General features: G+C 36.9%; 1 protein-coding gene across 1 annotated transcript; it reads right to left on the reverse strand.

Moving 5' to 3' along the window:
* Positions 1 to 418: 418 nt before the first annotated feature.
* Positions 419 to 17,162, reverse strand: LOC149570130 (uncharacterized). Its single transcript, XM_089822796.1, has 5 exons — positions 16,719 to 17,162; positions 12,821 to 12,906; positions 12,280 to 12,585; positions 12,021 to 12,104; positions 419 to 1,227 (listed from the first exon to the last, which is right to left on the reverse strand). The coding sequence occupies exons 1-5, from the start codon at positions 17,094 to 17,096 to the stop codon at positions 765 to 767; spliced, it is 1,317 nt and encodes a 438-aa protein (XP_089678922.1). The 5' UTR covers positions 17,097 to 17,162; the 3' UTR covers positions 419 to 764.
* Between the last annotated feature and the right edge of the window lie 675 nt (positions 17,163 to 17,837).

The raw sequence follows: 17,837 nt of genomic DNA on the forward strand, positions 1-17,837 counted from the left end.
GAAACTTTAAAAATCAAAAGCATCAACAAATGGTTCAAAACTCCGTTTATGATTTAGAGGGTGCCGTATGTATGCTTTTTCAAGTGCAGAATTTATGAACAATATCAACTGCATCGAAATGATTCAATACTCCATACCATTTAAGAAAGTTAACTTGCTTCTTCTTGGAACAAATTCAGCCAAAATATTTCAAGGAAATCGAAATCAACATATATAAAACATAGTGCATGTTGGTAAGCAATTGTATCTATAGTTTAAAAAGGCATTAGCATTGAGACTTGCCAATCGAACTGTCACTGTAGTTTTCTAGGAATGCATGATCCTTCCAAAGCTTTAAGATCTATTCTACGAGGTTCCATGATCCTTCCATGACCCGTTACTTACAGTCAGTTTCCCATGTTTTTCTGGCACAAAAATCTTTTTACCAAATAAAACTATTAGTTTATTTGCTGCTATCAAATGAAAGCAGAAGTTGTAGCTTTACATATCCCTGTTTCTCAAACCCATACCAAATATACATAAAAACATCAGCTCTTATAATTCAAAAATGAAGAACAAATATAGCAGTTCTCTTCAAAGAAAACTGTACTATGATCTTAATGAGCTATTATTTGTTATCTCTAAACCACTCTGTTTATAAATAACGAGACCCAGAAAATTTGTTTATGCGAGCTTTTTTGTAAAGGTGGGGAAAAAAACGTGTTAATGAAAAAATTAATTCACATATAGGATGCATCCTGGCTATTTGCATCTCCAGTGATCAATCAACCCGACTTCCTGTAGAAACTATATGCCACAGCAACTGATGCAACTGCTCCCATAACTGCCAAGGCTGCAAATGTGTCTTCACGTTCCCATGTCTCAAACCATTTTGAAACTCCACGCCAACGATTGGATGAACAAGTAGCATTGGTATTTTCCTTCACATACTCAACGCTCTTACTAGTGGCCTTCAAATCCATCTCATCAGAACGTTCATTGTCTTCAGGTGCAGAGCTTTGACAGCAATTAATAGCATTGCTACCCTGGCAACAACCCATATTATTTATCACATCGTTCTGGTTACCATTTATCACATCACTGCTTTCAGTGCCCAGCTCACTTTCTTTCTCACCTTTCTCCAAGCCAACTCCATTATCAACTTTCTCTAGTAAAGCTTCTCCATTTGGCCTAAGCCTTTCCTGCTGTGCTTCCTGTTGTCCCTCTTTGGTCAAGCCCATCTGACCTCTACAAAAGAGAGAAATCAAAAACAGGAAAACGATTTAATATGCATCAAATGATTTCAATAAAAAAGCTTTCCAATAACATTAACTTGTACAGTAATAAAGGGAGAGAGAGTAAATGACACAGAAAATTCAAGTAAAAAGAGTGTAGAGACTTCCATAAATAAGTCCAATCAACTGTACAGCAAGAAAAGCAAACAGAGAGAAACAAGAATCAAACCTAAGTTCCCAAACAAATATTCCATCAGATTGATTACCGATACATAACTATAAACATCTGCATTAAGGATTGCAAAATTATCATTTTCCAAAGCTATAAGACAAAATAAAACAACAATACACAAAAAAGCTCCAACTAAACTGTTCCATGGTCCAATATTACAAGATTCATGCCTCTTGTAAGTGAGCTCTATGCCTAGTTTCACTTTATCCTCATTATGCACTGCACTGCATATTCTCCCTCTTTAATGCTCGTAAAAACTAGGGATTTTCACTCCCTATTTTGTCCTGAATTTCTTGTTTCTTCTTATGCAGATACAGATTTCTAAGTGTGTTACTCCAGTATTACTCTGCTATCTTGAAATTTTCCTGTCCAAACCCCCAATTTTCATCCTAACTGAGATGCTTTGGATTCTCCTAACACTGTAATTTATGTAAATTGCTTTAGATTGCATCAACCTTTTTTGGTATTGGGGAACTTCAATATCACTTGTCACTCTCATGTAATTTAAGTGCCATACTTTGCATAATGTATGATCGGTGTCAACCGAATCAGGAATAGCCCAGATGAATGGAAGAATTCAAGCATTAAGGGTTTCATGCATTGACCCATATGATGGCAAGTGAATCATATTCGATGCTGGACTATCACATTCTAGCAGCACTTACAATGATTACCAAAAGTTGCTGAGGAATTGAGTTCCAATATAAAATGAATGTCAATTGTAAACCATATAGGTCCAAAGGTGGAGGAAGGATAACTTTGCAGGCATAGTAGCATCAATGCTCACATTCTTTTCTCACTATTATATCTTGTATACTGTTTATTATTCAATCATTAACAGTGAACAAATTAGGAATATCAAGATAAGCAGGAAAAGTTCAAGTAACAAGCATTTCGTGCAATGGTTAAAGGATGGCCAGTTTCAATGGTAGACTGACCTTTTCTAGCACCACTTTCTCACAGCAAAAACCAGATGTTGCTAACAAGAGCTAGAATGACTCTGACAACCCATGTGTCAGAATGTGGAAGAAGAATAAATCTACAGAAATTCTAGCATTAGTCATATTAGTATCTGGCACTGGTGCAACAGGAGAGGGTCATTACTAGATGTAAGAGTCGGTATAGAATGCTCTATACCATAGAAGATTGGCTGAAGATTATTGGCACTCAAGATCTAGGCGCTCGATTAAAAGCACAAGAAAGATCAGCAATGGAAGAATATTGTTATTCTATCAAGGATGCAAATGACAGATCACTTACAATATGAATGAAATTACAAAGGGGGCCCTTGGTTAGATATGCCAAGGTGAACATAAGATGGCATTAGATTATGAGTGTCTTAATCTTAAGACTTGAGACAACTTACAAGATAACCTAGGAACCAAGAAGTAAATATGATGAGGTATGATCACATGACAGCTAACACCTGTAGAATGTTTCCTAGGACCTAAGTGAGCACCCCAAGTAAAATCAAGTAACATGAGCGATTAAGAAACAGGTGATGAACATGCTATGTACAATACTCCTCTCACACCAAGACCGCCCCTTATGTACAATTTAGTAAAAATGTACACAAATGCAAACAATGCAAGTGTTGTCATTTGGCATTGACAAGAATTGATAAGAGAAGAATGATTAGCTAAGAGGTGCAGCCAAATATGATCGGTGAAAGGTTATCATTGATGGCAACTCAGTCGGAGAGACAAGGCATATGATCTGTGACACTTTGTCATGACCGGTATGTTAAGGAGTAGCAATGAGGAAATACGACTCAAGTGGAGCAAACATAAGAAAGGTTCCTATGATTCCTATACAAATCAAGCTTGTGATAGCAATTCATAATCATGAGAGGTGAGCAATAATCTACATGTCAAAATAAGATTGGGTAATGCATTCATAGGTTAACTGTGACAGAAGGATGATCCAATGATTGGTGTGATCAATGCGGTCAAAGATAAAGAGGTAATGATGTGTTTTATTGGATTCCGATGGAGTAATGATTATCAGGCAGTTGGAAGATGGAAGCAAGAAAGGTGAGAAGTGGAAGCAAGAGAGGTGAAAAGATTCCAGATGAATCTTGTACAGGTCAATCATGTTTTGACTATTCTAGGGAATTGCACAAAGAAAGCCTAATAACGATCATGGCAGTGGTCGAAAACATATTAAAATTATGTGAATTGAACAAGGCTTGAGAGCAGCAAGTTTGTAATTTGAATGAAGGGTGAAGATTAAGTGGCAATAGGAGTGAGAAAATGTTTGTTACAGTTGAAGAAGAAAACAAGTGAGTATGAGAAATATCAATTGGTGAATGCAGAGTGTGTATTTGATTACAAAAAGTGTGATAATGTGGAGAAGCACTGATTGAGCAAAAAGAAGCTATAGTGTGAGCAGAGCATAAAGAATCTAACAGGCAAGCAGTGCTACAGGTGAATCACTCAACTTGTTGTTACCTAACAATTGCAACAAGGCCAATCCCTTAACTAGGTTGACCTTAACCTGTCTTTTGGTTGTAAATCTCAGAAGGAGTTCTAAATCCTCTAACTGAGGCAGATACTAACAGATCTTCTTTTACTCCTAAAAGTGTACAAAACACTCCTAACAAGGTGAACCCACAGAAGGGGTATTTATAAGCTCCTAACAGGACAGCCTTTTAACTACAGGAAAGGCTTGTGGGAATCATCCCCACCATGATTTTCACCCTCAAACAAGGGTTTCCACGATACCAAAATGACTACGTTATGTGTTGTGCTTCTATGACTGATTGGTAGAATAAGTCTGTTTATTTCAGCAGTTATTTGATCAGTAGTTTGAATTAGTGGATTACCTGTTGTACTGATCCCCCTCCCTGCAGTACCATTTCATACCAACAAGAAGTTGCAAAAACAAGTTATAACTAGAAGGCCATATTAGGTACCCTGTACAAATGCAATGCAATGCAATATTTCACAAGTGGAGAAGAGGAAAAATACAATGGGGGCAAAGCTCCTCCTTGAAAGAGAGATGAAAACAAAAAGCTCTTCTGATCTATGAAATGGACGGAACCTGTAGAGAGACCCCTCAATGTAGAGGGAGAGCAAAGATGATAGATGCTTTCTGAATGCTGAAGATGATCTTATGTTGTCAAACAATGTTCCTCCCTTTAGAAACAAAACCAAGATGTTATGCAGGATGTTTCCAATTCTTGAAACAAAGATAAAGGAAGATGGATGAAATGTGACGTCTCGTAAGCATGTTCAAGTGTCTCTATGCCAATTCCAAAAGTTGCCACACTGCTGAAGATGACAATCCAGAATCTCGTAGACATCATCCTAAAACAAGGATACCTCCCCTGAAGACAGAGCCCTCCTCCAATAGATGTTCAAAAAAAAACCATGCTTGTGTAAAAAACATCCTCTTTCATTGGCCATTAAAAGAGAATAATGAGTATGCTATAAGAAGGCATTTAAAGGATAGGGCTTGATAAATGGCCTTGGAGGCCATTCCATATGTTTCAATATTACCAATGGCTATTGCAGCCTTGTCTGCTGTCAGCCTTTACAATTTGTTATTAAGATCCCAGGGCATGCAGAGAGAGTTTCCAATGCAATTGTCTCTTCACTTAACTTCTACTTGACCTTTTTCTTCTCTAGTAGCCATAATGCAAGAATAAAATCCATACAGATCAAACTGCTATAATAACAAAACATTGTGTAAACTCTAAAATTGAAGTAGAATTTTGAATCACAAATATTCAAAACTGTTATTCTATCACTCCAACAAGTAACAATATTAAAAAGGGGGAAAAATTACAAGCTAGAAATCAAAGAGTCGAGACAAATAACTAAATTAAAAATTACCCTAGAAACCACAAGGCAAGAACCCAACTAGCAAATACTTGTCTATACTAAAGCAGTAAATTGAAAGAACAAGTACAAAAAGAAAATATAACAATAAATGTTCCTTTATTTTGTCAGGCCTCTAGAAACTTTGAACAGCTGAATTCTTCTAATTCTCCTCAGTGCAATACACACATCTTTCCACTAATGCCAAAACATGTGCTTGGTACCTATATTTATAGTTGTTGGAGATGTTGGTACAACTCTTTCAGGCCTTACAGGAACCCATGGGGTTTGCAAGTGGAGAGAACATTATTTCAATTCAATTCCTGATTTTCAACAATCAAGGTTCATATCTGTACAGCAAGTTTGACCTCAAAAGAATAGATGTGTCCAATGTGAATTCATCTCCACCAGTGGAAGTGAAACTCGAAACTTTCTGGTTTATCACTGCTTCTAATAAGTTATCTTCGTCATTTCCTAAATTCAGCTTGTTGTTCATGTTTTGAAACATTTTTATCCTTATGGTTCTACATTACCAGCTCACCCAGGTTTATGACTCAATCTAGGTCCGATTCAAACTCACTTTCAGATCTAGTACAGAAACATTATGGTTTTGGACAAGGCCTTCCACAGCACATTCATCTTCATTGAAGAGTGTACTTGAGCAAACCCAGGAGCACTTCAGATCGATGGAAAACCCAAGCAATATTGAACACCCAAATCTTCTTCCGTTTTTTTTGGCTTTTATGACCTCTTGATTGATTGGTCAACATAAAAAATCCCGATTCACCCTTAAAACAACTAGAAACACTAAAAATAACATGTCAAACTTATTTTGAAAACAAAGATTAACTTTTTGAACTTTCCTCTTGCTTGTCATATGCATATATAAACTGAAAATTAATCATTAAGGTTTCCAATAGGGCTCGGTTATTATCTCTACCCATGTAAGGGTCTATTTGCAGACAAATAAATCTTATGGAAGAGTCCTCGACTAGAGCTTTTATGGTGTTTTTTCCATCATTTTTCCCCTAAAACCAAACTCTTGTTTTGGTTTTCATTTTTCAACATTTAGATGAAAAAGGATTTTGTTTCATTTGTTTGCAATGTGTTGTATTCCAAACTTATTGTAGGGAATTGTAAAGGCAGGTTACTAGCTCCGTGGGCAAATCCTACTTCACACCAAATTATAAAAGTATGTTGACATGTCTGGCAGTGGGTCACATGTTTGGCTTTGCTAAAAGCATGGAGTCCAATATACAAGCTCATACCTTCAAGTGAAAGTCCATCCATGTGGCATTCCTAGAATTACTACAAAACATTGCCAAAGAAGAATGGATCCACCTCTGCCAACATCTAAAGTTTTGAAACATATTAAAGAGAAGAAGCACACAAAATAAGCAATTGCTTTAGATTAGGCAACCATTTGGTGAGAAGAGGATCTCCATCAAGGATGCCACTTCTTTCCTCATCTAATAGCGTTCATGAAGTTGTAATGAAGAACTGCCTATTTTTGGCCACATATGAAGAACTACACCAGAGAACAAGGCAGTCATTGGAATAGACCTTCCAAAATGGATCTCAAGAAATTAAAGACACAACATATTTTAATCTTTCATTGTTGTTCCATCATAATGCTAGCGGAAATGGCAAATAAAAATTAGAAAAATGAGAAGGCCAAAAATATGCTCTTGAACAATGTAATTGAAATGTCCCCTAAGGGATGATATTTTTTAGAGGAGGAGCAAATGAAGAATGCAATCATACAAGCCATTGAGGAAGTGGTGCCTAATAACATTGCCCAAGCCTTTAAAACACCTTTTCCTACATTGCTGTCAAGCTTTGAACAAAATAATCAAGAATATTTTGATAGTTTGTGAATCCCTAACACTATCCTCTCTTACACAGTCACTCCTTTGTAACCTTTACATTATCATATTCGTTCAATCTTAATTTCAAAAAAGTAGAAAGCTTATGTACATGTCCTTAATTGGAATGGTGGTGCAAATGCAAACAGGAATGGCAAATAGAGAAGGTGCTTCAAACCTTTGCAGATCTTTCCCACATGCTTCACACTTTTAATAGCCATTAATGGTGGATATGAACATTTTCATGTTTTTGCAATTTAGAAAATTAAAAAATTAAATTCAAACCTTGTAAAGCTTGTTTCATTTTGTGGGATAGATACTCTCCCTATTGGTTTGCGAATATGCATCATTCAACATAGTATTATGACTTTTGGCAATTTTGAAATTTAAGAATTTAGGATTGAGTTATAGGTTAAGAGAGGCCTCCCACCATGCTTATGTTAATACCAAACTCATCATAAAACACAAGTGTCAATTCAAAGAAATGTAAATAGTCAAATTATTGGGGACTACATGAAATACACATATTAGTGTTAAAACAACCAAAATAGAGTATGTAGGATATATGATCGGGTTCCCCCATCTCTCTAGCCCTCTTACAGTGTGATCCTTAGTACATGCCAGCAACATCCTAATTAATGTGTCAATCTTATGTTCATAAGTTGTTAAAAAACTAGGTTATATGTCAAAAAAACTCTTGAAAGATATAAGTCTTGACCTGGTAAGTTTGCCCTGATTAATCTCTAACCCAGTCAAAAATGCAGATTGAGGATTACATAGCAAGAGCACTAATGTCCTCTAGGTTTAGTGAAGTCCTCAAAATGCATTGGAGTCCAAAACACATGCTAATATCTCGAAGTGCACTTTGTTCATCAATTTTTTCTCACACATTCACAAAAGAAAAATTGGAGATGGTTTGTCCTTGGAGGTCTACTTTTGGTGCTTAGCATCTTACTTTAAGAAACTTCTACGTATTGTGGGATAGATTGACCTCATACCCAATTTCTGGTGTGCGCGTACTAAGGCATCATTTCTTGCATTACTTGTACTCATACATTCTCAATCTTTGACCCTATCAAGGGTTGGGATGCCAACAGGCTCTTATTCTATCAGACTCTTATCTCCTCAAAGCATTGTCATCGTGACCATGACGCATGATAGAGTGAGATCTTCTACTCGTGGCACCATTGGTGATGGGTATCATGTGGCACTATACCGTGTCAAAACAACTTCTGTGCCCCAATGTACAATGTGACATGTGAATCTTGCACTTGCAATGCATAATGTCTACCTAATTTCTATCTATTTATATCTTGAGTAAAGTTTGGGGACCTTAGGAGGAGTTTTTGGACATTTCCACTCTTCAAACAAATAGCAGGAAGCCATTTGCAAACACTAGCCATCTGAAAAGGGGACATGAAATATGCAAAAGGATTCAAAAACTTGTCAAAAATGGCAAACAATGAAGCAAGATTTCAAACCCAATGAGATGGGACTCTGAAGTGGAAGAAATCAAATCCTACATAATAGAGATGCTTTCTCAAAACATTAGAAGCACAGTACCCTAATAAAAGGAGATATTGTTAAAATTATGATTTGCTAAAAACTTAGGATATACAGACAGTGTCCTAATTCATGAAGCCAATCTCAATGAGAAACATTTTTGGTGTTTTATAGATAATAGGATTTAATTTGGATTGTTGGATTATATATCTTGGTAACTGCTACTTAGGATAACCTAAATTGGATTCTCTCTACAAACACCATAAGCACTAAGTGGATATATTCTGAACCTATGATAAGGAGAGAGAAACTTGCATACTCAAATGATGTCTCTTTCAAAAACAAATTACCTTAATTAAACACTAAATAAACAAAAGCTTATCAATGAAAGAATACATGAAAATGTTCAGGTGGTAATTATTAAGCATAAAAACAATATAAATCCTCAGAATACTTGTCAAATGCACAGAAGCAGAGCATATGCATCTCTCAAAAAGTGTATCCAAATGAAAATTATGCAATTTACATTTTTTAAGACCATAATGTATTTTCAGTTTTTTTTTGCATATGGTACTACTACACTAATATATATTATACTTTAGCCTATGAATGGGCTTAGTAATGCTAATCTCACTTGTGTTGCTGGTCCTAATGAGGATGAAGTTTGGGAAAAACCTCCTAGTGGATGGAGGAAATGCAACTTTGATGAGGCCTTGAAGGGTAACCCAGGATCTTCAAGAGCAATATTTATCATTAAGATGCCTTAGGAGACTTAATTGTGCTTGAAGGCAAAAGATTATGGGACAGCACAAATAATGTGGCCGAAGCAGAAGCAGAAGCAATCCTTTTGGCCATTAGAGCTTCCAAGAAACTGGGAATAACTAAACTACATGTAGAAGGAGACTCCCTCATCATAATTAACGCAGTTATAAAAGGCTCACTGGATGCTTGGCATCTCCAAAACTGCATTCTTAACATCCGACAAGAACTCTCAACTCTAGAGGATTTCAAAGCTACACACATTAGAAGACAAGGCAATCAAGAAGCAGACCAAATGTCCAACTGGCCTCTAAATTTTAGCATTAATGAAGTGGTGATTGAAAATCTCACAGAGGTAGTTTTACTAGCGAGGGATGGATTTTCCACAAGTAACTAGTTGTGCAGTGTGCAGCCTTTTTAAGTTCCTTGTAAACTTTAAATTGAATGTTCGGGGTGTTTGGAGTTGGTCATCCTTCACACGTTATATTGAAATTGATTTCATTTGTTTTTAAACATTTATTTTCACCAAGGGACGATGTGTATGCTTAGCAAGGCATGTGATATTAAATGAGCTGACAGGATTGTTTTAACATTTCATAATGAAGCTCTCACAGCCCTTTTCTCCATTGTCTAGCTTGTCAAGTCGTTGGTTCCTAAAAGGCAGCAGTGGGATGTGTTAGGTCAAGAAAATGGAAACTTCCTTTTCTGTGATGGAAGTGAACCAGCAACATCCCTTTTATGGTCAAGCCACAAACAAAGATTGTCTGGTATGTTCGCGCCTTCAAGTGTGAATTTCTTTCAGAGGTTGTGAAAAGGGTGGTGGGTGAAATGTTTTTTGAGGTTTAACAACAGGCATCGCACAAACACGGATGTCTACTCCATGATTATGGCTTGGGATCTTCAACTTGGAGAGCAAAAGGCAAGGGTTAGGTTTGTAATGACGAAATCAGCTCCAGACAGGTTTAAGATTGGAATGGAGGAAATTCTTCATTTCTCCACTCCAAAAGTGGGATTGTGGACTGGTGAGCAGAAATTGGGGATTGGGCAAATTGAAGGAACACATTTTGTTCCCTTTGTGTGGAGGTTTATTAAGGCCAAAGACATGCGCAGTTTAAATAAGCATGGGAAGGGTGGTACATGCTCAAAATGTTGGTCGTGATGCATGTACTTGATGAAAATGTGAAGGTCATGCAAAACAGGGTACATTGGAGCTGTGCGGACGAAGCAGCCATGGTTCGTAGTTTTCAAGCTCAAGCCCATAACCCTTACAAGCAAAGGGAAGATGAGGAATGGCCCGAATGGAAAATTAATGCATTGATGGATGAGCAAATCCAGGGTTTTATTCCCCTTGTGCTCAAAGAGGAGAGACCATGAAGAACTTCTAAGTGACATGGGTAATGCAGTTTGTTCTTGGGTTTTGCTTGTATTTTGAAAATGTGTAAATGTTAAAAGAGGAAAAACAAAAACAAAATGTAAACAAAAATTTTGTTGGAGGCAGATAAAGTTGCTCGTTCAAACCTACAGAGGTAGCCTCATGTTTTTTGTTTTGTTGAGAATGATGATCCGTTTGGCGTCATGAATTGCACTGGTTGGAGGCATAAACGCCCAAATTATTTATTTTTCATTTCCACTGGTGCTGCTTGTACAGGAGGTCGAAACCATGGGTTTTCTTTCCAGCAATGACACTGTCAAATCAAGAGGGAACTTTGAATCTTTGAAGCCAGGGTTCAGGAATGACAAGAAAGGACAATTTTGGAACTCCTGTGGAGCCTTCTTCCTAGTGACCCTATTATTCAATCGCGGCTTCAAGCTTTTGCAAATCAGGCTGTTGGTTTGGCTGCTTGGCTGCTTGAACATTGTGCATTGTAAAAACATTCCTAACAAGTTATGAGTCTACCTGTTAGGTAGGAATGTTTTTGGGACTTTTTGTAATCATCCAAAAAAGGAACCTCGATGTCTTTTCAGAGGCTTGTACAGGAGGACGAAACGATGGGTTTTCTTTCCAGCAATGACACTGTCAAATCAAGTGGGAACTTTGAATCTTTGAAGCCAGGGTTCAGGAATGACAAGAAAGGGCAATTTTGGAACTCCTGTGGAGCCTTCTTCCTAGTGACCCTATTATTCAATCACGGCTTCGAGCTTTTGCAAATCAGGCTGTTGGTTTGGCTGGTTGGCTGCTTGAACATTGTGCATTGTAAAAACATTCCTAACAAGTTATGAGTCTACCTGTTAGGTAGGAATGTTTTTGGGACTTTTTGTAATCATCCAAAAAAGGAACCTCGATATCTTTTTGGAGGATCTTATGCATTGTACTTTTCTTTAAATTATTAGTAAAAAAGTATCTTATTACCGAGAAGAAAATATACATATATCTCGATGTCTTTTCAGAGGATCTTATGCATTGTATTTTCCTTTAAATTATTAATTAAAAAGTATCTTATTACTGAGAAGAATATATATATATATTTACATAAGTATCTGAAATCCCATATTTAATCACAGAATTTTGTACTCAATTTTTGTGAGCTACGAAACAAGGAATCTGCATGATGATGGATTGCACACAGGCTCTCAGCTACTATCTTGGACAATAGAAATTTAAAGGAAACAAAGAGGAAGGGCTTACCTCCACAGCCTATCTACTATTTCGTTCTTCAAAATGTGTTGATCTAGTAGAATTGGTGCATCATCTGGAGTAACATAGCCATACCTGGACAAAAGTCAAATGTCCGTGACTCTAATTATCTAAAACCATTATGAACATTAAAGACAAGTTAGAAACATGTTGAATGAATAGCTGATAGATATAAGTACCCATGGACAAATAAAATAAAGAATAAAATAAAAAATGGTCTAGGGGATGTCTAACAGGTAAATCTTCTTACCAGTGACCAGTGACTTGGCCATCAGCATTTCGCCCATATATTATAATGTTCCCAGCATATTTGTGTCCACCAATATGTGAGCATGGGCTCACAGAAACATGACCTTTAAGTCCCCGTGATTCTATCTCTTCTTTAAACCTCCGAATAAGTGGAGGTCCACAAACACCACACCTTCGATCTCGACTTGCATGTGCACACACAAATATGTGACTTCCAGTAAGTACCTCAGGATTTCCTGATAGCCATTCTGTATCTTTGACAAGCACCTCTTCCACGAATGTATCAACATCAAAGTGTGTCAATCCCCTGCACCAGTGTTAATAAATAATAATTGACTTAGCAGAGGCAGTAGTATTCAAGTCTTAACCTTAAATGCTGATAATTTAAATGAAGTTTAACACATATCCTCCATTCATATACGAAACTAGAATAAAATATGTGCACAGACTTATTCAAGAGTGAAGCACAACAGCAGCATTAACACTCAAAGCCAATAGTTTACAAGCTAGAAAAGGAATGCAAAGAAAGGTATGTGACTAACTTGTATCTGATCATGTCTGGAAATATTAAGACATCACCATTTGAAGTTTCTGTTCCATCCCGCCCCTCACATATTGTCAAGTGTGTCTGTTACAAGCAATTAGACAAACTAAGATGAATAATAGTTCATTGAATATAATGCTGGAGCAACGCGTGCATATATATGGAATGCAAGCAACATATATATAGATATATAATGATGAAGCAGCAAAAGTTAGGAAGATGTTTCAAATTATATTGTATCACAAATATCTGACTAGAACAAAGTTTCAATTAAAGTACAAGTATATTTGTTTTACTGTCAAAGGAGCAAGTACATATTTCAAAAGCAGTAAAACTTGGACAGTGAAGGATATAGCCAACTAAGAAGCACATTAAACTAAGATGAGCTTACCATGAGAACTGCTTTTTCACTAAAATATCCTATAGATAAGCTATCAAGACATGTTGAACAAATTGGACATAAAATGCCTAAGAAAATTTAAGCTAGATGACTTGGTGACAAATATAATAGCCATATGTTGACAACATGTACAGAAAACATAAACTAAAGACATCATGGCATGAAGGCATTGTGATTGCTACAACTCCAACTTTTATATACAAGGGATCCCAAAATACACTCAGAAGAGTAGCGTGTGAATAAATATGAAGTTCAGCTTTAACTCCAGAGATGAAATTCGGATGGAGAATTTGCATGGCCACAGGAAAGAGAGAATGGAAATTTGCAGTGACTGCTTGAAATTAATTGGGGTTCGTTTTTTAATGGAGACATCCGTGCAGTGGATTTTACTTGAGTAATTTACTATTGAGATTTTTTCAATGCAAAGCTAATATTTCTGTTGCCATTTGCTTCTAAATTGTTTGAACAGCACCACCACCTGAGAACATAGAATCCTCCCATCCTGGACAATGAGAACACTGCCTAGATCTAACATATAATAATGTCTGATCAGTAACTTATAGCACTTCTCATATCTAAGCAAGAAGCCCTCACACTAACGAACAAATGACCTTCACCAAAGCCTCACAACAAATAACATGTAGCAAACAGAATTTGCCTGGAAACAGATGTCCAACTCAAACAACAGCAACTGCACTGATCAACAAATAATATAGAGGTTTGATATCTTCTCCTGTGGGAAAAATGAGAGCATTTACAGGTGATGTAAAAAAGGTGTAAAAACAATACATGCAGAGAAAGAAAAACATTGTCAAATTGCAGACTTTTGTACCTGCTATTTCCTAGTGATATAATATTATAATATAGCACTCAAAAGGCAACAAATTCCAACAAGCTAAGCATATTACTGAAAATTTCTGTCAATGCTTCAGTATAATTGTTATTGACAAGACATTTCAAGTTGTAACAACCAGTGATAAGTTTAAATCACAACAAAAATGTCTTGAAACTTCAACAATTCCTGCTAGCTATGAAAGCTTTTCCTGGGAACTATGAAAACAACTGACACGTGACGTCCTTAAATATTCATAAATATGCATAAATTGATTCATTTCTAGAATAATGATAAAGCCTCACTCGCAAACGTTCAATTCCCATTCAAAATTACATATTTAGCTCAAAACGGTATTAAATTTTGATTGGGAGATCTTCTGACTCATCACCAAATCCATGCTTTGATTCCATGTGTTTTCAGCCATAAAGGAGAAGCAGTCTAGCAAAAATTTACACATTTTTCTCATCAATCAAGTTAACCTTGCAACTATAACAGTAGTACGCCATTTTACAGGAACAATGTTTACTTTTTCCTGACAGTAAATATAATCATTTTAAGTATTAATCGGATAAAAATTGAACTTTCCAGGATAAGCCATGTAGCCCTTACAGGGCTAACCCAAAGTGACATAAGACAAAATTAACCAATATAAAATCCAAATCAAAAGATGCCAAGGCCCAAAAGCAATATGTGCCAAGGTGGACGGGAATGTCACCATACCAAAGACCAAGGCTGAAACCATGGCAAGCCTAGAGCCCCTATAGTCTTTAAAAGGCATGGAGATTGTCCTCGAAAAAATCAATTGAAGTCGATTGAGATCAGAGCACTCCATTATTGAAAACCAAAGAGAGCTCCATGCATTCTTAAACTACATGGCAAACTGCAAAGAGTAAAACACCAAACACAAACGGATTTTGAGATTACTGCCCATCTGTGATTTAATATGTTCCCAACGTGGACAGATTGCATTTATCCAACATTTCCAGTGCATAACACAATAATTTCTGTGATTCAGCTTATTTACACTTCACCAGCAGCACTTGTGAGCTATGTTTTAAGCCAAGAAATTAAGTGGCTTTCCCATAGGTTTCTCTAAAACTCAACAGAGATATCCCAGAACTCTAAAGCAAATAATCTCTGGAAGTTTAGTCCATTTTAATATATGCATATACTAGTATACTGCCACAGGTCCCCTCTTCTCCCTAATAAAGGTCCATACCCACTTCTGATTCCAACTTTATCTGACAGATAAGAGTTAAGCTTCATCTTGATAGACATCTCAACTTAAAATCCCAGAGTCCATAAATGATTCCTCCACTTTGCAGCTATAAAAGAAAGCTACCTCTTAAAGCAAGAGCTATAAAATCTCTCAACAGTAAAGGTGTACTTCAGGGTATATACATACTGCGATAAACCCCACTGCAGCAGCAGATATTCCATTTTATACAACGTTCCTGATAAAATTATGCAAGAACTTAACTTTCCACCTGAAATAAATAATACATAATTTGGCCAGTACAACTTCTATAGCCAGTATGCTTGTTTAGGGCAGTTAAAAACGACAATGTAAACATATATCCACTCACCATTGGTCTAAATCATAAGTCTCTCTTGTGACTGACGAAAATTCAACTCCGTCTGTAAATTTCAAGTTAATATAACTATATTGCTAAATCTTGGGTTAAAACATGTCTCGCCTTTTTAACTACTGAACTTGAGCATGACTCCTCTCAAACTTTCCGCTATAATTGGAAGCCGTCGTCATATTCCAAGAATTGTCAAAGATCTCTGGGGAGTAAAAGATAACCCTTCAACTATATTAGCAATTAACCTCAAAATCCCATGAATTGTCAAACGATTCTCCGCAATAAAGCTAACATTTCCGTTAACGATGGTGACCCGCCGTAAATAATGTGACTTTTTCAAAAATTTGTCACCAACAAAGCTAAATGTTCAAGTGGAAATTTAAATTCCTAAGACCTGGTAAGAACTTTCAAGAAATTTATCACCAGTAAAGCTAATCTTTCAACAAGAATCTGCATTAGTAATCCAACCTAAATTGGTACCAAATTTAATTTTTATTCAACACAAAGTCGACCTTCAAAATTCAACAAAAATATGTAGTATCTGTAAGAAGAATCCCACCCCTGTGAGTCGTATCAGCGGGGTAGTGGAAATTTTCAGCTACAATGACAATCCACCCTGTGATGTCGGGAAGTTCGATTATCAATTTACTTTCAGTAATTAAAATAAACCTTGAAATGTTTCAGGGATTTCGACAAACATTGCGGCGATCCCATTGTGCCATTCTCAGAGACCAGAACAGCAAGAGTATTCAAGATGGTCTCATCATTAACCGGTTCTTTCGACAGTGGCAGTTATAATAGCCAAAACTTGAACTTTAACAACGTTAAAATTACTCTTCTATTTATTTCCTATGAGATTTAATATGCAATTTCACGGGATCTCATTCTCGCAAACTTGAAGACTAAAGTAATCTTAAAATTTACCAAGGCATCAAAGTCAATCCGTCAATTATAGCACCAACCCACCCTAAATGACAAGAATCTTGACCTTTTTCCTTGCGAATGCAATCACAAAACTAGTTAACATTTTATTCAACCACTACTGAAAACATCAAAAAGATCTAATTCAGCTAACCTTTCGTGTCATCTCATTCTTCCGCGCTTTAAGAGCAGCGGCAAGGAGCCTAGGGAGCCGATCGAATTCAGCAGCCTCCACCTGAGGCGGCCAACTCTCAGGATTCTTGTAGCAAAGAAACACATGGCGGTCATAGGCCTGCACAGATCCCACCAGAGGCTTCGTGTACATCTCAGGCCGTGTAAATCCATGCTCTGCATCACTACTATGACCGCTGGCCGTATCACCAAGCAACCCCTCATTCTGCAGGCTACCTGAAGCACTCCCTATCGGAGGAGTCACATCCAGCAATGAAGATCCTCCGTCGCCTTCCACACCAGCACCGGGACTCGAACTGCTGATCACGTATGAGCCAGAGTCGTCCCACCCGTTCGCCATGACTGCAAAAGAAGAAAGCGAGAAAAAGAAGGAATCCTCCTGTTCCTGAATCGAACTTCGAACACTGGTCTTCACAGAATGATGATTTGGTATATATTTGATGTGTATATCCCCTTTCCGACTTATCTTCTTGTAGACCGCTTTGCCGCAATGAAAGAACGCTGGCCGATTTATCGAGAAGGCCATATCGGCCTAGGTTTTTTCTCTTTCTTTTCCCGTTTTCTAAAAGAGTGGGCTTTTCAAAAGGATTTTTTTTTACGACTACCGTTAAATTTAAGGCTTAGTTAACGTTTAAGGTTGACGTTAGACGGGAATGATTGTTACCCGCTGGCTTGGGGAACACGTTCAGTGTGGGGGAGGAGGGCGGCTCACCGACTTTAGTCTAGAATTTGAAATTTTGGCACACCTCCTAGTCCCGTTGAAGAAGGGCAAGTAGGAGCATAGTCAAAACGATGTTGTAATTTTTCATTTAAAATAGTATAACCATATAGGTTTATGAAAATTAAATTTTATATGATATATTAGGGTAGATTTTTTGGTACTTGTTTGATTTTTAATGTGAAAAGGTTTCTATAATCTGTCATATTATTGAGATGCATTTCTGAATTAGATCGTGTGCTAATTTTTTGCATCAACATTTTGAATCACATTCGGTGATCCATCATCACTTTTTTCCTCCTCTAACTATTCTCATGTTGATGATGGATCACCGAGTGTGATTCAAAACGTTGATGCAAAAAA

Source organism: Cupressus sempervirens, chromosome 3 (assembly GCF_028749045.1).
Source record: "Cupressus sempervirens isolate cs-2001-9-10 chromosome 3, ASM2874904v1, whole genome shotgun sequence".
NCBI lineage: Eukaryota > Viridiplantae > Streptophyta > Pinopsida > Cupressales > Cupressaceae > Cupressus > Cupressus sempervirens.